Raw genomic sequence first — 24,783 nt, 5'->3', positions numbered from 1 at the left:
AACAGAAATTAACTGCATAACTAATAGGAAAAATCCGTATATCTGAGCATTTATGGTCACGTGGGATATTAACTGACATCTGAAAGAAAAGGAGGCATTTCCCGACCAGTGTTGGGATCTACTCAGACTAATCTGATAAGTAATCAGGGTTTTTCTGAGGTTTTCAGATAATTGTCAGTTGGAACAGAACAATAATGAAGAGTTAAAAAGGAAACCATTCTAAATGATAGCCAGAGAATGAAAATGAAACTCTGGAGTTAGGATTGCCAAGACTGTAATTAGGCTCCCATTTTGACAATATTATAATTAATAATGTTGATAATTGAATTATGATTTAATAGCTGTTAATAAACAAAAATCTATGATTCTAACAAAATTAGAAAGTCCATATTTGTTTTGCATAGGAGGGGATAAATGGGACAGCTACACTTGAATACTTAGAGAGTGTATTAATAAGGAATAGATATGGATATCTTTAACAGAAATTTGTGCTTTTTATACAAATTACCAAAGTCTGTGGATATTTCCAAGAAATGCAAGAGCAAGTGAGGTGGAGACGAGCTGCCTTTGGAGGAAGTAATCAAATTGCTCCATAGCACTCGAGTTACTTGGATTCATCATTATTCTTATTCTTTGTCTTTTAAAATAAATGGCCAAACTACTTTCTGTCCCTTTAACATCTGGTATCTATGCTGTCACTACCTTGTTGGCTTCAATTTTGCTAATAGTTTGGTATCTTACATTATCAAATGCTTTTCAATTCTATGTGCATGTTAACATTATCTATACCATCCCGTTAACTGTCTTAATCAATGAATCAACAATCAATTTTGTAAGATGGTAATCCACATTTTTTCCGGGTTTTGGAGTGGCCTGTCTGTTTATTCCTTTTACTTTTTCTGATAAATGGTGTAACATTTTATTAATATTCTGTCAGATAAACTGAAAATATGTGGGTTGATTATATTAATTTATGGATGTTTTACAAGAATAGCATATTAACTGATGTTTTTCACTATTTCTGTACACATGACAATATATCAATACTGAATGGTCATTTGGAGAAGGAAATGTATCAAATATTGGAAAAAACCGTAGGAAGGGGGAAAGGAAAATAGCTGGACATGTTGTAAATTATTAATATACTACCAAGTGAATAAGTCAAAAATCACCGATTTAGACCAGATTGTGCGATAGACTGGATGGTAGCCAGAGCTGCATTTCTCTTTAGCAAGGCAGTGATCGACATACCAATGTCAGTTCAGTAGTTGTCATATTTTTGAAATTTGTCTTGTCTTTGTTCCTGAATACAGTGCAAGTATTACATTTTCTTAATTTGTATATTTGCACTTTCAGGGGGTTTTGAAGCCTATTTCATGGCATTGGATATTCCATTGGGTATAATGTTTTGATTTTGTAATGTGCTTAATGAATTCACAGTGTTAACAGTTGAAAAAGGTGGTGAGATATTTCTACCAGGATGTTTCATAGTTTTTCTTACCTTCTCTTTTTGTTTAATATGATGTTTTATAAATTATTATATTGTTCTTAATATGCAGAGCTGCAAAGATGTTCCTTCAGTAGAGAAAGTAATCAAATTGCTCCCTAGCACTCAAGTTGCTAAACTCCAGATCTTCAGTATGGATGGACAGAAAGCAATACCCATCAAACACCAGGATGAGATTGATTGGATAGCTGGTGACATGATTCAACATCTTATCTTCCGCATGTACGATGAGGGTGACCGTCAGATTGTTGTCATTTCATCTCTTGCTGAAAAAATTAAGGTGAACAAGTTATTTTGTCAATGTTATCTATAGTAAATATTACATTATTTAATACATTTACATTTGTCAGAATAATTGTAATTGCAGCATGGGAGAGCATTTGGCTCACATTGCAAGTGAGACTTCTGAAAATAATCGCTAATCAGTAACCAGTTCTACAAGTTTGAGCTCTCTTAATTCCTAATTCCTTTAAAATATTTAACCAGTTGTCTATTCTTTCTTACATTTTAAGCGCGCTATTTCAATCATTTACTACAGATCACTGTGAACTGGGTAAAGTTAATTTGTTCTGCTTTCATAGCATTCACACAATGTAATTATTGGGATTGAATTTATCAACTTGCGAAAGAATCTGAAATGATTCCTTTTGCCCTGACCCGAGTACACAGATCCCAAACTTTTAAAATATCTGAATGGAATAGAGATGCTTAAGATTGATTTGGTTGCTCTTTTCTGCAGGGATCAATGTGTCTCGATTCCTTGCAGAAGTATGTTGGGCAGCATTCCATTGTCGTTTAGGTTGGGTTCTGCTTGGTTTTCTGTAGAATTCCTATTAACTCAGTGTTCATTTTACTTCCGGACGTAATAATATTCATGTCACTTTCTTTATGTGGCTGAATACTTCTGATTTCTGTGAACTAAGGACTAATGCTTTTGATTCCACCCCCACCATTCAGCTATTGAATTTAAATTCATACTATATTCCCTTTCCTACCTCATTACATTTAGATGCAGTAATTTTGTTCAGACCGTACGGTCTGAATGACAATAAAGGAAATTCTAATTCTAATTCTAATCGCATTTGCCTTCCATTCCAACCTGTCATTGTTTGCTGTCCTACTAAAAGCAATGACCCTCCTTGTAATTCATTACTGTGAAAATTCTGATAGAAATCCATGATCTTCATTTCACCATCCCATCTTGTATGAAGCCAACTTGCTTTCTGGCTGTTTATCAGCTTGCAGTAGAATCTCCAAATATCTCTCTACTTGCCACTGCCATGAAGCTTTCTCTCCTCAACAAAACACATTACCTCCTTTCGATTGATTGTACCTCTGTCTTTCATTCTTAGACAAATCCAGTTTCGTGGGGGTTCTTCCTTCATTTCATTTGATTGTTATTTTGAAAGCTATTTCATTAATTTACATCAGTAAGTAACTGTTTCAAATTCCCTTCCCTATGCTGCATTATGTAGCATCGTGTCTTCCAATTTCAGAATTGGTCTGCTTGAGAATTTTGATACTTGTTTACAGTCTTTTGGGGAGCTTAGTAGACATTTTAAAACTGTTCAACTCCACTTCCTGTTACTAGGCTGCATTTTTATGCTACCCTCTAAGTTAATAGAAGAGGTTCACACTCGTTTGTTAATTTTTTGTTTTAGGCTCATTTTGTTATGCTACCAAATTATTTCCTTAACATTTTTTTGTTTTTCTGTGTCAATCCCATATTTTAAAAATCAAATGCAGTGAGATTAACTTGTAGTTATTTTTAGTAGTATTTGGATTTCAATTATTATAATCTGTACTTGAAATCACTGGACATTCAACTTAGTTTATTGACACATAGCATTGCTCCTTCTCTTTAACTTAGGTCAACTGGACACCACGCATAAATAGAGAACATTTAATTCAAGGATTATTGCCTGATGTAAAAGTACCCTGTTCTGTTAAGGATATACGCTATTGTCAAGTATCATACCAAGATGACCATGTTTCACTGGAGAGCGCATTTACAGTGAAGTAAGCAAAATAAACTTTCTGGATAGCATGCAAACAGATTTTCACTGTATATATGTTGGTACATGTGATAATAAACCAAACCAATGCTGTCTGGATTAGAGGGTATTGCTGATAAAGAGAGTTTGGTGAACTGAAAATTGTGCGAGGTAGAAAACCTGAAAAACTGGAGAACATAGCTTTAGGGGATGCATTTTGCTATTACTAATTTTTAACTGTTAATTATTGGTCTTTTTAAGTATTTATTGCTCTCAGGTAGTGTCCACATTGTATTCTATGTATTTTCTGTCTGCGTTCGTTTTGAATCTGTGGGTTTGTTGGTTGGGAGCTTCTGGACATCTGAATTTCCCTGAGGGGATCAATAAAGTATTTATTATTATTATTATTATTATTATTAAAGTGAGAGATGGAAAGTTGAAAGGAGATGTGCTAGGCAAGGTTCTTTTATTTGCAGTGGTGGACACCTGGAACAGGTAGCCAGTGGTGGTAGAAGCAAATATGATAGTGGTGTTTGAGGCATCTCTGGATGGACACGGCAATATTCTAATATATGAAAACACATATACAATATGCATTTTACAAAATTGCCACCTGCTTTGGTATAGATAGTGTATTTCATTGAAAAATGTTCTAACCTTCAGATCACAGAAGGTGTATAAAAGAGAAATCTAATTAAATCATGAGAAAGATAAAGTCAAGAGAATTAGAAATGGCGGTGAGGAGGAAAGAAAATAAGGTAGACATAAAATTCGGAAGTAACTCAGCGGGCCAGGCAGCATCTCTGGAGAGAAGGAAGGGGAAGGAAGGAACAAAAATAAGATGTAATACAAAAGGATGTTAACATTATGAAAGACTTTGTCATCAAGTTGTGGGAGTCATTACATATGGAATCAACAGAGAGCATGTTAACTTTGTAAAAATTGTCCTGACAAAACTACGAGATTTTAAACTGTACTCATAATTAAATGTTAAATTGACACATGCTGGCCTAGGAACTGGAGTCTTGGGATATAATGTTAACTGAAAAAAATCTTAAATGTCATTTAGCATGGTGACATTCCTTTTTTTTTTTAAACAGACCACAACCAGATGAATGTAAGCTTTTGAAATGTTCCTTGAAAGGATTAAGCACTGTCCAGATGGGTGAAGAACTACAAGGAGAAATACGTGAGTTTTGTTTGATTGTAACATTATTTGCTCATTCTTTCATTTTCTACTTTAAAGTTTGTGCAAACCTGAAGTTTTTCCCTGAAAGTAAAATGCTTTTTTGATTTTAGATTCGATACTTACTGATCGACATGGCAATCATATTCAGACTCTGACGTCCTCTTGTGTAAATTTATTGGGAATAGCTGCTGAAGGGCTCGACAAGATTCCATTGAAAGTAACTTGGCAGGTAAAACATTTGCTTTTCCAAAAACTTGGCATGCTGTCTTTTTGTGAAGGACATTTGTTGAAATTAGTATTTGGTATTGTTCCATTGCAAACTGTTTCCACAACATTGGAAATATCCCATAAGTATCCAAAAATGTGCGTCTCAGTCAGCATGGAAAAGGGCCCATTTTTCCCTAGCATGTCCATGATGACTTATGGGCACCGTCCGCCTTAACCTATCTTCCAGCACTTGGCCTATAGCGTTCAAGGCAAAGGCAATTCAAGTGCTCATCTGGACATCTCTTAAATGCCGTTCACCACTTTGCTTCCACCACTTTCTCCAGTAGTGCATTCCAGGTATTTGAAAAAAATCCTCTTCACATCCCTTACCCTCAATTTATGTCCACTAGTTTTATTCACATAAGCCTGAAGCATAGCATATCTATACCCATCATGGTTGTGTATATATACACAAAATGCTGGAGAAACATAGAAAAATAGGTGCAGGGGTAGGCCTTTCAGCTGATCATCTAAAATCAGTACCCAAATCCTGCTTGTCCCCCATACCCCTTGATCCCTTCTATCCTGTGCCACAAGCTTTGGTTAATGTATATGGTACGCTGGGAAAGAGGTAAAAAGGTTGTGCCACATCTCCGGCAGATGTGTGGTCAATTGCGCTAAGAATCTGTGCGATGGAAATAGAAGAAAAAAAGCAAATCAGAGTGTTCCATAAGTGACCCACTGGAATGCTCGGAGAGGAAGATATGTCTTGTGGTAGCATCTCATTGAAGGTGATGAAAACTAAGGAGGATGATGCTGGTATGTTCAGGTGGGAGCAGGGCAGATAGTAGAGGTGTGGGAAATGGACCAGGCATGGTTAAGAACTATGAGAGCATGACTCAAGTAGGAGGGAAATACTGTCCGACAAAGAGGAAGACATCTCAGAAGCAGTATTTATTTTAACAAACATGCAGAGCTGGAGAAATTGGGATAATTAACCAAACTGGAGTCCGTCATTAAGCTATGTAGCATGGAAATGGCCCAACTTATCCATGCATACAAGTCGCTAAGCTGATTTGATCCCACTAATCTGCACCCACCCCATATCCCCCCCCCCCCCCCCCCATCTCTGGGGAGAAGGAATGGGATACATTTCGGGACCAGAGATGCTGCCTGTCCCACTGAGTTACTCCAGGTTTTTGAGTCTATCTTCGGTTTAAACCAGTGTCCGCAGTTCCTTCTTACCCATTCCCCCCCAAACCTTTCCTATTCGAGCATCTGTCTAAGCATCTTTTAAATGGCATAACTATCTGCCACTATCACTTCCACTGGTAGTTTATTCCATACATCCACCACTGTGTGGAAAAAGTTGCCCCTCGGGTCCCATTTAAACATTTTCCCTCTCCATATGCCCTCTAGTTGTAGCCTCCCCTACAACATCCAGTCTTATGGCACCTCACCCATGGCTATCAATTATACAAATACATCTGCCAGGTGTAGAGCCAATAAGGAACATTCCAAGTAACGGTCCAACAAGTTTATTAGCATATAGTAAAGTTACCCTGCAAGTAGCCACCACTGTGACTACATCCCGACTAACGGACTAGTGGCTGAAAAGTTAGTAATATGTGGTGACTGTAAGGTAAAGCCGGGACTAGATTATAGATCCAAGTGGTGTGTAATGTATATGTGTTAGTATTTGGTGGAGCAATCTGCACCAGGGGTCCCTGCGATTTCTTCCTTGGCTTCCAAGAAAATCCAAGAACAAGAAATAGGCCAAGAGATCTGGTTAAGTCTGCTGTGGACTTAAAATAGATATTGTTCCCCCCACTCACCGTGAAGTTTGAGATGGAGGTCAAGAAAGGGAAGAATCGAAGCTGCGCAATTTAAAACAGAGCTAAGTAGTGATTGGCAACAAGAGAAATCTTAAAGATAGACACAAAATGATGGAGCAACTCAGCGGGACAGGCAGCATATCTGGGTAGAAAAATGGGTGGTGTTTTGGGTTGAGACCCTTCTTCAAATATATCTATACTTCTATATATCTATATATATCTACTAGACTAAGTGGGACCCGTTGGGCCTCAGCATCACACGGGAGGGCTGCTCACCCAACGCAATATTCCATCTCTCCACCAATTCCAATATTGCTGGCCAGTGGAGAGGGGGGGGGGGGCTTTCTGTTGCGCTAGTATGGGTGTTGTGGGCCGAAGAGACTGGTTTCCAGAGGGCTAGTATGGACATTGCGGGCCAAATGGTTTCTTGGGCTGGCAGATCAGTCACTGAGGCCTGGTAGTACAGTCACTCAGACCTGGCAGCAGAGAAACTGCCAGAAATTCTGCCCAAAACAGGAGACAGGCAGAGGTGAGAGAGAAGGGGGAGAGGGTGGACTGAATGGATTATTGTGCTTGCAGTTCAGTGAGTCATGGCTGGTGGGTTGGCAGTTCACTTACTCATGGCTGGTGGGCTGGCAGTGCAGTCACTCACGGCTGGTGGGCTGGCAGTTCACTCAGTCACCCCTCCTCCCTTCACCCCCCCCCTCCACACACACACACACACACCCCCACACCCACCACCAATACTAAAATGCCAAGTAGCTTCAGAACGTGGTAAGCATACTGAAGCCATTTTTACTCTGAAACACTCCTCTACAGCTGCTGCTACAGCAAAGGTATCAAAGGTATTTTATTAGTCACATTCACATACACCCAGGTGTAGTGAAGTGAAATGCTTTTTGCCATTTTGCAGCACACAAAAAAAGAATACAGACATAACACCAATGAGAGTCTTAAACACACAGAACATCCCCCCACAATGGCTCCCACCATGAGGGAAGGCACAATGTCCAGTCCCCAACCCCAGTTCACCCATAGTCGGGCCCATTGAGGCCTCCACAGTTGCCTCTACAGAGGCCTGATGTTCCAGGCCGTTCTCGCCGGGTGATGTTGCTCCGGCCTGGGAACCCTGGAACGGCCGCTTCCGCACTGGAGGCCGCGGCTTCCGAAGCCAACAAGGCAGCGCCGGTTGGAGCTCCACAACTGGCGATCTCATCTAGAGATCCCAGGCTCCCGATGTTAAGTTCAGCGCCACCGCCCGCAGCTGGTCGCTCCACAGTCCCGCAGCTCCGCGATGTTTTACCCGGCGGTCTCAGCTCACCGGAGCTCCAGCGCGGCGACCCAGGCAACGCATCGCCCGCTCCACGATAGCGCTCCAGCGCTGTGCCGAAGCCGAGGTTTTGGGCGGTCCCCGACAGGAAACGCCGCTCCAGGTCCGCTGGTAGGCCGCGAGGACGGGTCGAAGCTGCAGCCCGGAGAAAAGCCGCCTCTCCGACCAGGTAGGGACCCTGAAAGGTAGTTTCCCCCTTCCCCCCCCCACCCCCCACATAAAAAAAGTCTAGGCCTCCAAACAAAACACTTAACTAACTAAAATAAAAAATAAAAGATGAAGAGACAGACAGCTGCTGGCTGGGCAGCCGTGCACAGGACAGCGCCACCTGACTAAAGCAAAAACGTGCTTTAAACAACTTTCAACAAACACACTCACCATATACATGGCAGTAAGCTCTCTTGAATTACTCAAACAGTTCAGGGTGGCGTCTTCACTTGGGTCCTTCCACACTCAGCGCCACCTCTCCACTAAGCGGAAATGACGCACTCAGCGCCACCTCTCCACTAAACGGAAATGACGCAATCAGCGCCACCTCTCCACTAAGCGGAAGTCAGGGAATGAGCGGCAATTTTTCATTAAACACAGTCATGATCTAATAAAAGGTTTACTCACGGTTTTTCCTTCCAAAAATTGTTGCACACTTTTCAATAAGGCACAGTTAAAAGGCGCATTTTCAAAACAAACTTGTTGCATTTGACAAGGCAACTTTAATTAGTCAAGGCAACTTTAATTAGTCAAGGCAACTTTAATTAGTCAAGGCAACTTTAATTAGGTACGGCAACTTTAGCATTCTCAAACCAACTTTTCAATTAGGCAAGGCATTCTCAAACCAACTTTTCAATTAGGCAAAGCATTCTCAAATCAACTTTTCAATTAGGCAAGGCATTCTCAAATCAACTTTTCAATTAGGCAAGGCAACTTTTGCATTCTCAAATCAACCTTTCAATTAGGCACGGCAACTTTAGCATTCTGAAACCAAAACATACTTTTAGCATGCATTTTCAAACCAAAAAACACTTTTAGCAAGCATTTTCAAACCACATTAAGGGCACACAGTTTAGTAGACATGTGTTCAGTGTTATTCACAGCTCAGACAGAGACGTGACCCTCGCGCTCCCCCATCTTGCAGAGAATGACTGAGGCACTCAACACTTCCGGGTTTTATAGTCCCTCCGGAAGGGGCGTGGCCTTCAAGAGAGAGAACCTCAACTTTTTTAAATCACTAATAACTCTTATTTTTCATCGATGGGAAAAATCCTCTTGTCCTGCGCAGCGGATGGGGACTCTGAGTAAGATGGCCAAAAATTACAGCCGTAAGTGGCAGCGTTTTTTCTAAAATCAATATACAGAACAACAGGAAGTGGTCAAGATCAGACTTTTGGTAATATAGAAAGAGAGAGAGCGATAGATAGATAGATAGATAGATAGATAGACAGACAGACAGACAGACAGACAGACAGACAGACAGACAGACAGACAGACAGACAGATAGATAGATAGATAGATAGATAGATAATCTTAAAAGTATATCTATCTGTCTATTATATATTTAAAACTCTCGTGTTGGTTTGTATTTCGTTCCATTTCGTGAATATTCGTTTTAGGCATTTGTGAATCTCCTCGAAAATTTGCAAGAACTAAACAATTTTTACATATTCCGGTAGGGTTCTTCCTCCTCCTCTTAATGTTTGTAAAATTAGAACATTCGGTTCATCTTTTCCCTGCTTTTTCGGTAAAAAACATAAAAAATTTCAAAACGTTAAAAAGAATCAAACTGCTTCTCACCCAAAGAATGTTGATGATCGTTCCATCGTGTGATGTCACAATGCCCGATGCTCACAGATGTCCAATCGCAATGAATCTCATTTACATATGCCTTTGCTCCAGCCCCAGCCCCCCCCCCCCGGCTGATATCGCAGCACGTTCCATTGTGGTCACAATGCCATCCCTCACAGATGGCCAATCGCAATGGAATCCATTTACATATGCCTTTGCTCTAGCCCCCCCCCCCCCCCGCCGCCTGTGTCGAAGCGCGTGATCACCCCTCTCTCCTCACTCCTCTCTCCTCACTCCTCTCTCCCCCTCTCGCCTCGCCCCTCTCGCCTCGCCCCTCTCGCCTCGCCCCTCTCGCCTCGCCCCTCTCGCCTCGCCCCTCTCTCCTCGCCCCTCTCTCCTCGCCCCCTCTCTCCTCACTCATCACCCTTCTCTCCTCTCCATCTCCCCCTCTCCTCACCCCTCTCCCCATCTACCCGTCTCCCCCTTCACCCTCCCCGATCTCCCCCCCCCCATCCTCATCCTCCTCTCTCTCCCTTCCCCGCTCCCCATTCCCTCCCCTCCTCCTTCCCTCCCCTCTCCCCTTCCCACTCTCTCCCCATCTTACCCCTCTCTCCCCTCTCCCCCTCCCTCCGTCTCCCCCCCTCCCTCCATCTCCCCCCCTCCCTCCATCTCCCCCCCTCTCCTCGCCCCTCTCTCCTCGCCCCTCTCTCCTCGCCCCTCTCTCCTCGCCCCTCGCCCCTCTCTCCTCGCCCCTCTCTCCTCGCCCCTCTCTCCTCGCCCCTCTCTCCTCGCCCCTCTCTCCTCGCCCCTCTCTCCTCGCCCCCTCTCTCCTCGCCCCCTTTCTCCTCGCCCCTCTCTCCTCGCCCCTCTCTTCCCCCATTCCTTATTTCCCCCATTCCCTATTTCCCCCATTCCCTATTCCCCTCTCTCCTCGCCCCTCTCTCTTCACCCCTCTCTCCTCCTCCGCTCCATCTCCCCCTCTCCTCACCCCTCTCCCCATCTACCCCTGTCTCCCCCTTCACCCTCCCCGATCTCCTCCCCTCCCCATCCTCATCCTCCTCTCTCTCCCTTCCCCGCTCCCCCTTCCCTCCCCTCTCCTCTCCTCCCCCTTCCCTCCCCCTCACCACTCTCTCCCCATCTTACCCCTCTCCCCTCCCCTCTCCCCTCCTGCTCCCCCCCTCTCCTCACCCCCCTCTCCTCATCCCCCTCTCCTCATCCCCCTCTCCTCATCCCCCTCTCCTCACCCCCCTCTCCTCACCCCCCTCTCCTCCCCCCCCTATCTCTCTCCTCCCCCCTCTCTCTCCTCCCCCTCTCTCTCCTCCCCCCTCTCTCTCTCATCCTCCCCCTCTCTCTCCACCTCTCTCTCCCCCCCCTCTCTCTCTCCCCCTCTCTCTCTCTCCCCCCCCTCTCTCTCCCCCCCCCATCTCTCTCCCCCCCCCCCTCTCTCTCCCCCCCTCTCTCCCCCCCCTCTCCCGGCCTGGCTCTGTCACGCTGGTGGGTGCGCTTCCCTTTGCAGACGCTTCGATCGGCTGGTCCCCCCGCTGCTTTTCACCGTCCTCAGATCGGGCCCTCGCGAGCTGCCGCCCCGCCCCTCTCTCCCCCTCTCTATCCCCCCCCCCCTCTCTATCCCCCCCCCTCTCTATCCCCCTCCACCCCCCCTCTCTATCCCTCCCTCTCTATCCCCCCCTCTCTATCCCCCGCCCCTCTCTATCCCCCCCCCTCTCTAGCCCCCCCTCTCTAGCCCCCCCCCTCTCTATCTCTCTCTCCCCATTCCTCTGTCTCTCCCCCCCTTTCTCTCCCCCTCCCTTCTCTCCCCCCCCTTCTCTCCCCCTCCCTCTCCCTCCCCCCTCCCTCTCTCTCCCCCCTCCCTCTCTCTCCCCCCCTCTCTCTCCTCCCTCTCTCTCCCCCCTCTCCCTCTCTATCCCCCTCTCTCTCTCCCCCTCCCTCTCTCCCTCCCTCTCTCTCCCACCCTCTCTCCTCTTTCCATCTCTCCCCCCTCCCTCCTCTCTCCCCCTCCCTCTCTCTCCCCCTCCCTCTCTCTCCCCCTCCCTCTCTCTCCCCCCTTCCTCTCTCTCTCTCTCTCTCTCTCTCTCCCTCCTTCCTCTCACCCACCCCCCTTGCCCTCCCCCATAATAAATATCAAGGGTAGTTAGTGTATGTGTGGGGGTGGTTAGTGTGTGTGACACCGCATGCCGCCCCCCCCCCCCTCGCAAACACGCGTTGGGGGAACAGACACAACGGGTCTGCACTTGGTCTTGTGTGTGTGTGTGTGTCTATATATATATATATATATATGTGTGTGTATATATATATATGTGTGTGGAGAGAGAGAGGGAGAGAGAGACAGGTGGCACACATGTGGCACGTTGTCGAAAGACTTGCAGTGTAAACCGCATCTGCACTGCCCTCGTCAATATACTTTGTTACTGCCTCAAAAATTTAAATCGAAATGGTCAGACAAGACCTTTGACAAGCCAATGCTGGCTAGCTGATTAGTCCCTGCCTTTCCAGGTAACTAATTCTGCCCCTCTCACTTTTCCAATAACATCCCAGCTATTGATTTAGGGCAAATAATTCTATCCATTATTCAAAACAAGGATAGTGTAGTCAGTGTCACATATAAAAAGTTCATCTCTGCATTTCCCATAATTTCAAGGTGGCTTTCGTTTGCTCACATTGTGAAAATTGATTGGTCCATGCCTGTCCCCTTCAATTGTTTTATTTAGCAACAATATCTTTACCACTACTACCTTCACAAATAATTCATTTTTGACAGTTCGAGCTTGCATAGTACACTTCCTTGCATGCAGTATTAATTTTAGTTACATTTGGCTATATTTTCTAGAAAAGTACACTTTGGTGTAGGTAATCATTAATTTTCACTTTTGTTTTTAAAGTTGACAAACTTTGCAGAATGGTTTATTGTTCCAACATATTCTTGGCTTCAGTGTATGAAAGGGATTTATTTATCTTTCCTATGTCATTTTTATTTCATTTGTTGGCAGTGTTTAGAAGTATGTCTACTGTATAACCTTTATTCCAGAATGTGCCTGCATTTGAAAATGTTATAATAGCAGCTTATGATATTATATGATCCTTGTGAAATATTTTCACATGAGTTCTTTTTGACCAAGTCTGGCTTTGTCCATGCAGATGGTTGAGTATTAACACTGTCTACTAAAGCAGTGACTTCAAGCCTATATGTCCCACATTCAGAATTTGGACAGTGTAATTTGACATGCTCTGTTCGAAGTAAAAGTTCTTTTAAATCTTTTATCGCGGTTAATTTCCAAATTCTTAAGGTATATGAGGTGCTAAGTTTGTGATAATTTCTTAAACAAAAAACTGTGACAATAAAAATATAGATTTTTTTTAAATGTTTCAAACCATGCCTCTGCTGATTAAATCCCTTAAGCCTTTGTATGTATTCACGGTGGAACTTAGTGTTCTTTCTCTACTTTTAGGAAAATAACCAGCTCATGGTGGCTCGGGGAATAAAGTTTTTCCCAGGACCCACTGGTCACAAAGAAATTTGTTTTGCTTGGCGTGAATTTGTAGACTATGTAAGAATTCACTTGACTGCAGGACCTCCCACCCAGATTTCCAACCTTAACTGGGGGAATACCGAAGAGGTAAGAGCTAATTGCCTAGATGGCTTTAAATATTTGAATAATCACTTAAATCTTTTTATTTACGTAATCGTACTTTGGGTGAAAAATGTTCCCCTCAGATACCCTTTAAATATCATACTCCTAAATCTGTCTGTTATGGGGTAAACATCCTGCAATCTGCCTTATCTATACACTGCTTAATTTTGGACACTTCATAATTAAATCTGAGGCTAAACGTCTTTGCAGCATCTTTATTGTTGTACAAGACTGATAGGCTGAATTTTGTAGGGCCATGGAATGTTGATCAGTTAAAGTTGACACAAAGTGCTAGTAACTCAGCAGGTCAGGCAGCATCTCTGGAGAACGTAAGCAATGTTTTGGGTCGGGACCCTTCTGATCTGACCCAAAATGTAACCTATCCATGTTCCTCAGAGATGCTGCCTGATTTGCTGAGTTACCCCACTGAAGATGGACACAACATGCTGAAGTAACTCAGCAGGTCAGGCAGCATCGCTTGAGAAAGGGAATAGGCAGTGTTTTGGGTCGATACCTGTCTGAAGGAGGGTCTCGAATCAAAATGTCACCTTTTTCTATACGCATCAGGTGAAAACGCCAAAAAAGGAGGCTTCAGCTGGAACAGCTTCAGTGCAATGAGTTGGGAAGTTGCGTAGACATAGTTAATAAATATGCAGCCGTGTTAGTGAGCTCTTGATTATTTCCTGCTTGTGAAATTTGCTAAATGTGCTGCATAGGACAGATATTAAACAAGCAAATTTGCTACTATTTAAACATTAAATAGCTTGGTAAGCCAACATAGAAATAATCAAAATCCTTAAAGATCAGCAAACTTGAACTTTGTGGCCAATCCCTTCAGATGGAATTGTCCACTGTCTCTCTTTCACCCACCCCACCCCCACCAAATCGAGTATTTTTAGGTTCCGTTGTGAAGTTATCCTTTACTCCAATGTTGTCAGGTAGTAGGGCCTCTGGCAAAGGGAGAAAGTCTTGAGCTTCAAACTGCCTTGACAGCTTGACTGCCGAAAAAACCTTGCCCCTAGCTTTGCCACCTTTAAGTATTGAGTGATTTGTAATAGTTTTTAATGCCACCAGCATTCTGAAGCATTTCGAAACACTGTTATTTAGGCATGGTTATAGTCGTACCACTTGGAAACACCATTCAGAGCCCACCATGTCTGTGCTGACCATTGGTCACCTATCCATATTAATCCTGTCTTCCAGTTTTCAAAACCTAGGTAATTTAAGCGCTCATCTGTCCACTTAAATGTCACCAGTGATTGCTTCCACCAAACTCTGGCAGTGCGTTACAAGTACTTGTGCTTTCTGGGTGAAAAAGGTCCCCATCAAAACCCATCTAAATTTCTTGCTTCTTGCCCTAAATCTGTCTACAGGACAAAACATTATAGCTGAATTAACAAATGGATTGAGCCTGATTTGAATTTGAACTCTTTAAGTGATTATTGTCTTTTGTGGTGCCTGTGCCTTAGACGTAATTTTTTTTAAATTTTAGCCCATCACAGTGGTTAATGGCAAGACTCTCGATAAGCCTCTCATTGCGCAGCTTTGTGATGCTTGGGGGAATCCTTCTCCTGAACCTATGATTAAAGCTTTTCTGTTAAAGGACAGTGCAATAAAGGTAAGACACTTCTTAACATTTTGAAAATGTTTTGCACCCAATGAGGAAGGAGAATATGTTTGAAATAATTGGATTGATTTATCAATATTGGTTGGGAAAACAATTTTCGGCTGAAAGGAGGAATGGTGTGCTCGAAAAATAACTAATGATCTATGCAGATTTAACTAAGGAATAAAAAGAGCAAAAAAAAAAACACTTTTTGAAGGATACCATGTCTCCAAACAAAGCAAATGTTTGTGGTATCTGCAGGCTACTCATTGTTTACACTTTAAATCTTCCCTAAATATCCTTTGTTTCAAAGAAAAAGAAACACTCCCACCCTAGCAAAACCTTACTTGGAGCTTCATGATACTGGGAATATTTGATGCCCTATCTAACATTTGCATACCCTTTATATAAATGTGATGGCCAGAACTGTATTGAAACTGTAGATGTGGATGAACTACAGAACGTAAGTTTCTTAAAAAGCCAACCTAATTGCACGCCCTACCTTAAATTATCCCCCGCAAACCACAAAATATTTTGTTTGTCCTACTCGTTACCATTTTTTTCCTGTTGATCAATTTTACTAATCAATTGATTGTACTAACCTTAATTCAAATACAAACATTGCACATTATGGTGATACCAGAGTGAACAAGGTTTTTTACTTGAATTTTTGTTCAAATACAGTTCTGTGTATTTGAAGGGGAAATAATCTTGCTGCTTACATGTGTTATTTTTCAGTTGTCACCAGCACCACAACAGCATAAAACCGATGAGGATGGAAGGGCAAACTTTGGCTTGTTTCAAATCATTGCAGCAAGGTATGATTATATCAAAAACATCAGAAGAATCTACGTCTCTTCTAAATATATTAAACATGCTGATGGAGTAGGTAAATGTGCAGACTGTCTTTCTCTCCACTTTAGAGCTTCTGTGTGCTTCCAATGAATAGCCTTGAGGATCTCAACACCATAAATTTAGTTTTGTTTAGAGATACAGCGCGGAAAGGCTCTTCGGCCCACTGAGTCCGCACCGACCAGAGGTCCCCCGCACATTAACACTACCCCCACACACGCTAGGGACAATTTTATATTTGTACCAACTCAATTAACCTACAGACCTGTACGTCTTTGGAGTGTGGGAGGAAACCAAAGATCTCAGAGAAAACCCCACGCGGTCATGGGGAGAAAGTACAAACTCCGTACAGACAAGCTTCACATAGTCAGGATCGAACCCGGGTCTATGGCGCTGTAAGGCAGCAGCTCCACCGCTACTGCCTCCATGCCACCCAAATAATGCTTAACTTTTAGCAATCTTGAGCCAGAGGTTCTCGGGTCAGTGATGATGTTGCACTTCAGAGACTTTGAGCATATCCTCTTAATCTCATCCATCTTCTACCTGGTGATCTTCCACAGCAGGACTGAAGAGAATGTCTATATCTGGAATGAGAACAATATGGCCTGTTCACAGTAGTAACCAGGGCCCCACTGTTAGGATATAGGTCTGGGAAAGTTCACTGATGTTTTACTTATCCTTCCAGATGCAGCTGTTAAATTGGAAATGTGTAATATAAATCATTTAATTTTTTTATTGCACCTTTCAGGCTTTATATCTGCGGGTAAGTAGATGAAAATTATACCTAATGTGCCACATGTAGTCAAGGTCCTATGTAATTACATTAAAGAGTACTTTAAGCGTTTTCCTCAATTTCTTTGCCATATGGTAATGCGTAACGTGCAGTGCCATAGGCTTGAACACTGGGCAGAAACCTTTGGTGCAGCACTTCTATTAAATGATTTAGATATCCTGACACACCACCTTCACTAAATCCTCTTCCTTGCCCTACTGATCAGTCTCAAGCTTTCTTATGTAAATGGGAGTTGTGCAATTACATTTTATAAATTGCTTTGCTTTCAATCCCTGGTGGATTCTACCATTTTCTCTACAAATTATGTCATGCTAACTGGCTTGTTGTTTCCTGCTTTGTCTCCCTCCTTGCTTGTATAGTAGCGTTTTACTACTTCCAATCAGCAGGATTCTCAATCCAGGGAAGATTAAAAAATCAAACCAGTTATTCTCCCTAGCCTCAACTTTAAAAACTTTGGGAAGTAAGTTGGGTATTTTTGGGGTATTTGACCATATTCATTTTTTTTTAAATACCATTTTTCACATTTGGTTTCCCATTTATTTTCTCCTGTCATGGGATAAAAAATGTGGTTTGATTCTATGTTCCTTTTTATTCTCTTTTATTTTTCTTTGCAGTAAACCTCCCAGATTGACTTTGCTAAGCTTTCCATTTTGCATACGTCAGCCAAACAAAATATTTGGAATTTGTTATCTCTACTGGTTTACCCTCATTTGGCTGCATTAGCCAAAATGTAACTTAATCATGTGCAACTTGATGGAACTAAGTCTGTTGTACGCAAATATATAACAATGATAATAATAACTATCATTGTTGCCGCTTCTAACCTCTTATTAATCTTTTCAGTTGACCATACTCCAATTGTTCTGTCTGTATGTCTGTAGTTTGGAGATGTGAGAATGCAGATGCTTGATTCTGGAGTAAAGAACAAACTGCTGAAGGAACTTTGTCCTTTTTTTTTGTCAAGATGCCTCATAACACTCTTGATTTCCACCAGTTTGATTTTTGATATCTATGTATTTTGCTGGTTTATATTTAATAAAATAACGGTTACATTACTGTCATTGCAACATTATTTCATGTTGTAATCACTACCCCAGATCATTCAAAGAACTGATAAAGTAAGAAAACTAAAGTTGTGGAGATTACCAGTGTTTTCTGTTTCACCTGTCTAGTTTGGACATGAGACTGCAGGTACAGCCTGCGGATAAGATAGGGGCATTTAGGAGGCATTTAGATAAGCACATGGAAATGCAGGGAATGGGGGTAAACAATATTCAAGCAGAGATTAGTTTAGCTTAACATGTTGAAGATGGACATTGCAAGCCAAAGGGGCTGTTACTGTGCTGTATTGTTCTATGTTCTGAGCTAATTTGTTGATTTTAAGCATTTTCATCACCAAAGAGAAAAAATCATCTAAAATTCAGAAATTAACATAACTGTTAAACTTAATGGTGCTGTATGATGACTTAAAAGTGAATGTTATGCAGCAGAAATGTTAAATACTACATTGGTGCTGTGATACTATGCAGGTTTGAATAACTATTACACATGCATTAATCTACTAACTGCAACAGATTTGCAAAAATGAGCAGAGTTTTAGTTGTAGCTCACACATGATTTCCATTAATTCATGAAGCTCAAAAAATCTCCTGTAAAATAGTCAGCTGCAGAGCGCTGCACTCAAATATTTACTAGCCACTATCAACATCTTGTGGGGAAAATTGTACAAATGCTATATAATTTCATTAATATATTAAATGATACAGCATTTGGATCCTTGAGTTCAGAACATTAAAAACCTGCAGAAATCATGGCCATTAAACCAACCTTGTTAAGAAAACAACTCTTGAGATTCACTAGGTTGAGGACAATCAGTTTGTCAGCTTTAAAAAGTGGTTTAGTAAAGCAAGATGTTCCCAAACAGCCAACATCATTAAGTAAAGTTGCTGTCCCAAATTAACAATTCATGTTATTAAATGTTTGGGGATTTTAAAACTTCATTTTTTATTGAGTACCTTGAGATGGGAAAGCTAGCAGTAAAGAAATTTGTGGAACTTCAACTGTTATTTATAATTTACTAAAGTTCTGCTGTTTAAAACCAATTTTCGCTCGGTGATAGAGTTATATTTTTTAGTGTTCTGGGCCCAAGTGTCATATTTTGTATGATGTCATATGAAGTTGGGTGACTCTTCAGTGAGATTACACCAAGGAGCTGTTATTAGAGCAGATGATTGTTAAGGGGCATCAAGCTCCATTATATGTTGCAAGTTTAATTTCTCAATTTGCCATTATGGATTAAGGGTTTTGACCCACTCCTCTCCAGCGATGCTGCATGTTCTGCTGAGTTACTCCAGCATTTTGTGTTTATCTTCAGTTTAAACCAGCATCTGCAGTTCCTTCCTACACAATGTGAAATCCCTATTGGCTGCAAGAAAATCTGAATAAAATTTAAAATTCATATACTGATATATCGCTAAAATATTGTACAGGTATAAAAGAAGCCAATGGTATAACTCAAAGCTCTTGGTAAGTTTACCATGGTGTGGGCATTTTCTTAATGATAACGTGGCTAAAGGGTTGAATTATTTGGTAGGCCTAAGATATTTTGTTGAGGTTAGAAGATTAAAATGTAATCTATTTAAAGAGTAGGAAGAAACTGCAGATACTGGTTTACACTGAAGATGTACAGAAAATGCTCAGCGGGTCAGGCAGCATCTCTGGAGAAAAGGAATAGGTGAAGTTTCGGGTCGAAACCTTCTGCAGATTTCAAGAGTATCTGATCCAGAGAAGCTGAGCAGGGAATGGACAAATTAGCTGCACAATGTTTTGCCATTCATTTAAAATCATGTTAATACCATTTTGGCATGAACACCAGTTACCCACCGTCTCCCCAAATACCTGCCTCTCCATCAAATATATTCATCTGTCATGAATATGTTCAGTGACACTGGTTCTGCCACTATTCCCACGGAAAAGATTTCCAAACAGCCAAATCCCCATAAGAACAATTACTCGTTTCTACCTTAAAAAAACAACCCATAATTGGAAAACTATGTTCCAAGGACTCTAACCCCTCTGGAGAAAATGGTTTCTTCGCATAAAACAATCTTTTATGTTTCAGTAAGATGGCTTCTCATTCTGCAATGAGTTTAAGCTCATCATCTCTTTGCACATCTATTGTTTCATCCAAAGTATCAATTTAGTGAGGCTTGTCTGCATTGCCTTCAAGGCATATATATCCATTCTTAAATATGGAAACCCATAACTGCACACGGTATTACAGGTGCAATTTCACTAATGAATGGCCTGCACCGATCCTTCTGGGAATATAATTACTTGAATTGTATTTTGTTCATCTTAACAGTAGTCATTAGAAATGTTAAAAGCGTATTGTTGTGCCTTTTTGTATTTTAGGGGAGAGTACACATTGCAAGTTAAAGCCATCGTTAATAAAACTGCTGTGGATGGGCCAGTGATGAGAATAAATGTAATACCAGACCCCAACAAGCCGATCGGCTTGAATGTCAAATATGATGAAGCTGCATCTTTTGTTGCTGGTGGATTTTTACCAGGTATGCGTGATTTTATTCATAATCATACAGCATGTAAACAGACCCTTTTGGCCCAACTCGTTCATGTCAACCAAGATGCCCTATCTAGGCTCGACCCATTTGACCCATATTCCTCGACCTTCCCTATTCATGTACATCTTCAACTGTCTTTTAAATGCTGTTATTGTACCTGCCTCATCCTCGGGCAGCTTGTTCCATTTATGTACCACACCATGTGGAAAAACTTGTCTCTTGGGTTCCCATTATCTTTTCCCCTTTAAACTATGTCTACTAGTTTGATTCCCGAACCCTGAGAGAAAGAATTTGCATTTGCCCTTTGTCTCCCTCTGATTCACGAGATGCGATCACCCAAGCACAAAACCATGCTGACTACCCCTAATCATCCCGTGTCTTTCCAAATGCATGTGTGTCTTGTCGCTCAGAATCCTCTCCAGTAAATTTCTCATCGCAGATATCGAGCCTACTGGTTTATAGTTCCCAGGTTTTTCTTTGCAACCCTTCTTAAATAAAACCCCACCTGCCACCAACGAGTCTTCCAGGAAGTCACCCATGTCTAACAATGCTGCATGTATTTCAGATAGGGCTCCTGCAATTTCCTCTCCAGCTTCCAACAGTATTCTTGTACCTTATGGAGATTTATCTATCATGTTTTAAGAGGTTCAGCTCTACCTTTAGTGTAATGCTGTCTATCCCCAATATCCTATTAACTTTCCCGAGTTTCCTGTTCTTCATGTCTTTATCCATGGTAAAAAGTAGACAAGAAATATGAATTGAGGTCCTTGCTCATCTCCAGCAGCTCCACATATAGATGTCCATTTTGGCCTTTGAGGGTACTATTTTCTCCACAGTTACTTGTTTTCCCTAAATATATCTAAATCCCAATCTTCTCTGCCATATCTATCCCATGCCCCTTATTTTTACCCTGTCAATTTCCTCCATGTGCATTCCTGCATCTCCTATACTCCACCAGGGATTTACTTGATACCTTCTTGTACCTGATCTTTGCCTCCTTTTCTCTGAGCAAAGCCTTTTGTCATTAAGAGTTACCTACTGAACTCTTTCTATCTCCCTTTTAAAAGCCTCCAGTAGCAGATGCCTCTGCCCGCAAGCAACATACTTCAATCTGCTTTTGCAAGCTCCCATCTAATACCATCAGTTTGCCTTGACCCAATTTAGAACTTTAACTTGTGGACCAGTTCTGTTCTTTCCATAATTACCTTAAACCTAATTGAACAATGGTCACTGGTTCAAAAGTGCTCCCCACTGATACTGTAGTCACTTGCCCTGCCCTATTTCTCAAAAGTAGAACTGCTTTGCCCTCTCCATTGTAGGGACCTCAATATATTACCAGAGGAAGCTTTCCTGAAAACAAGCAACACATTTTACCCTGTCTAATCTCTTAATGTTATGGCAGCCTCAGTCCATACTAAGGAAGTTCAAGTCCTCTATTCTGACAACCCTGTTATTCATTATCTCGTAAGAAATAATTGTTTTTATAACAGCATTTTCCATGACAAACGTTTCTTATGAATAGCCACAAATGTAGCAGAACTACAGGTGCACAACCTTTTATCCGAAAGCCTTGGGACCAGACACTTCTCGGATTTCGGAATTTTTCGGATTTCCGAATGGAAGATTTTTTGCGTAGATTAGGTAGGTAGTTAGTTTGGAGGGATTTTATGTGGTTGGGGGGGGTGAAGGGGGAAAATTTAATTCTTAGTCCCCTACCTGGTCAGAGAGGCGGGGAGCGGGCAATGCCTTATCGGGTCGCCGTGCAGTTAGCTCCGGAGGGCTGTGGCCGCCGACTCCCAACATCGCGGAGCTGGGGCTGCGGGCATCCGGCCGCGGGCGGCGCTGGTTGGAGCTCCGACCCCGGCAACTCTACTCCTGGCTGCGCGGCGCTCCAAATCCAGCGCGGCCCGCGGCCGGACACCCGCAGCCCCAGCTCCGCGATGTTGGGAGTCGGCAGCCACAGCGCTCCGGAGCTTACCGCACGGCGACCCGGTAAGGCATTGCCCGCTCCCCGCCTCTCCAACCAGGTAGGGGACTAAGAATTAAAGTTTCCCCCTTCACCCCCCCCCCCCATTCACATAAAAGCCCTCCAAACTAACTGACTAACATTTAAGCAATGATTTACAGATGTTTAAGTGTCTCCCCGGTCTCCGGGGAGGAGGGAGCCGCTACAGTAGTATAGACCTGGATTGACCGTGGGTCGTTTCGGGTCAAGTTTTGCGCCAAACGCGAGCTTTGGTGTGCAGACGACATCCTGGAAAAAATGTCCGGTTTTCGGAGCGTTTCGGTTTCCGGAACTCCGGATAAAAGGTTGTGTACCTGTACTTGTAAAAGGCCTGGGCTTTCTTGCCAGGTGTAAGTGCCTGCCAGTCTTTTGAGTTTAATTTATCATTTTTAGATACATTTAGATTTTTAGTTTCTAAAAAAAGTATGAAACACCATTGACTTGATAAGAACTTGCTACCAATATCAATAGGTACGCACAAGAAAACAAATATCAGCATTTTATTAAATAATCAACTGAATTATCTTTGAGTTTTTGGAAATATTTAATTGCATTAAAATCCAGGTTTTCCATGGTTTATGTTGCTCAAAAGTAATTATATTGTCTACCATTTTTTAAATGGGCTTTTACCTTATTCAACAATGCAACAGTTTTAGGATATTTGCAGTTGCAAATTCTCATTAGATCGAGGCATTCTGGAGAAGAGTGCGGGGGAAAATGTGCATCCAGTGAAGGAGCAGTGAATCACTGTTAGCAACCACTATGTGTTTCACTGCACATTGCAGAAGTTGCTACAAGTTTACAATATTATGCAGGTTGGCACTGGCAGTTTTAACTTCTTTGAAGCTAGAAAATCGATGGCAATGTGTTCATTTCATTCCCTACATGAAATCATAAGGTCTCCAAGGAAAGGTACTTCAAGACTCGTTCAGTTCTACTGAAAATATTATTTTAAATCTTGCATCTTATCTACTAATGTGCACACCTGTCCCCCAGTACTCGGTGGAGTAGAGACTTGCCTTTCTCTGCTTTTAAAACAAAAAATTACATAATTTGAGTTTTTTTGTAGACGTCTGTTAACAGTTCGACATTCTGAATTAGTTTGTTTATTTTAAGATGTTTCCCTTTGAACCATTTTTGAATAATTTCCTAAAGAACAGGTCAGAAAACAGCATGCAATGCCCACGAAAAGCGATAATTGCAAGGCAGTGTTTCAGAAGCCGTAAGCTGCCGATACCTCATGATGGCCCTAAACAAATGCTGAACTTGAATCTCAAACTTTTTTCTCTAAAAAAACTATTTCAGAGTTGTATTGCATTATTCATTGGCCTTGAAAATAAGCCTTTGTTAGAGAGAAACTGCCACTACTCTAGGAATTTAACACTGAAGGTTAGGAGTATGATGGAATACCCTCCCCCCCTGCCCCATTTGCTTGGATGATTCCAGATCCAGTTCTGAAAGTTTGGCACTATCCTGGACAAAGCATACCATCTAATTGGCAGCATCAATCGCCTTAGGCATTCCTTCTCCTCCCTTCCATGCGTGCACAGAGGATGCCATCTTCAAAGGAACGACAGTTACTTGCTGAGATGACTTCTTCACATACCTGTAACGCATCACCTGTATATTTCCCCCCCCCCCCCCCAAGTCGCACAACATCCCAACTTGGAAATATATCATCAGTTCATAATTTCACTGTCTAAATCCAGGAATTTCCCACGTAACAAGTGGTAGTACCTTCACTGAAGGACTGCAATGGTTTAAGAGAGTTAAATACCACTTTTTCATGGGTAATAAGCCCTGAAAAATATAAAACAACACTGTTGGTTGTTTATTGAGCTGTTTTTATTTTTGTGTATATAATTGGTTTTTGAAGTGTTGAAACTGAAAACAAAATGATCAGGGATCAGAATGTGCATTGTGTTGGGGAATTGCAAATACTAGTTTGATTTTCTCCATCATCCATCCTTGCACTTCAATTGGCCATTTGATCTGATGTTGAATTATGGAATTGAATAACTCCTTGTTACATGTTGCGTTCGGTGAGCACACACATTTTGTATTTTATTTTTTTGGTGGATTTGACGTTTCCTATTAGGGTTGACCCCCTTAGCTTCAAAGCAATGGTAGAAAGGCAAGTATTCCATGGCATGAGGGTACAGATAGTGGTGGAATACAGTTCCAGTCCTCACCCCCACTTCTGGCTGCTCAGATTTCTGCTCTTCTGAATTTATCGCATTTAGCACATTGAAGAGATCTTTAGCACGAATGTTACTTGTACTCCAACCTTGATTTAATAAAGATGAATGTACTATTAGTTATTCAAACGCTTGCTCAACCTTTTATGGTAGTTGTCATTTGAAGGCAAAGAAATTTGCTATATTGATTCCAAGGATAATGGGGCTGTCAATCATGGAAAGAGCAGAGTGAGTTAATGCTGCCTGTAATAATACAG

The 24,783-nt window shown here is 41.9% G+C and overlaps 1 protein-coding gene across 1 annotated transcript in view; it reads left to right on the top strand.

Annotated features, from left to right (window-relative positions):
- The window catches only part of smchd1 (structural maintenance of chromosomes flexible hinge domain containing 1), a 124,611-nt gene that overhangs the window by 62,229 nt on the left and 37,599 nt on the right, over window positions 1-24,783 (top strand). Inside the window, exons 25-32 of the mRNA XM_033019603.1 lie at window positions 1,560-1,787; window positions 3,378-3,526; window positions 4,602-4,690; window positions 4,801-4,919; window positions 13,306-13,473; window positions 14,981-15,106; window positions 15,833-15,912; window positions 20,154-20,311. Of these exons, the coding sequence (XP_032875494.1) occupies window positions 1,560-1,787; window positions 3,378-3,526; window positions 4,602-4,690; window positions 4,801-4,919; window positions 13,306-13,473; window positions 14,981-15,106; window positions 15,833-15,912; window positions 20,154-20,311 (1,117 nt within the window). The remainder of the gene's footprint in view (window positions 1-1,559; window positions 1,788-3,377; window positions 3,527-4,601; window positions 4,691-4,800; window positions 4,920-13,305; window positions 13,474-14,980; window positions 15,107-15,832; window positions 15,913-20,153; window positions 20,312-24,783) is intronic.

The sequence above is a fragment of the Amblyraja radiata genome, chromosome 4 (assembly GCF_010909765.2).
Source record: "Amblyraja radiata isolate CabotCenter1 chromosome 4, sAmbRad1.1.pri, whole genome shotgun sequence".
In the NCBI taxonomy this organism is placed as follows: domain Eukaryota; kingdom Metazoa; phylum Chordata; class Chondrichthyes; order Rajiformes; family Rajidae; genus Amblyraja; species Amblyraja radiata.
Note: the sequence above shows the minus strand (reverse complement) of the source record. Positions and strands in the feature narration are given on the sequence as shown.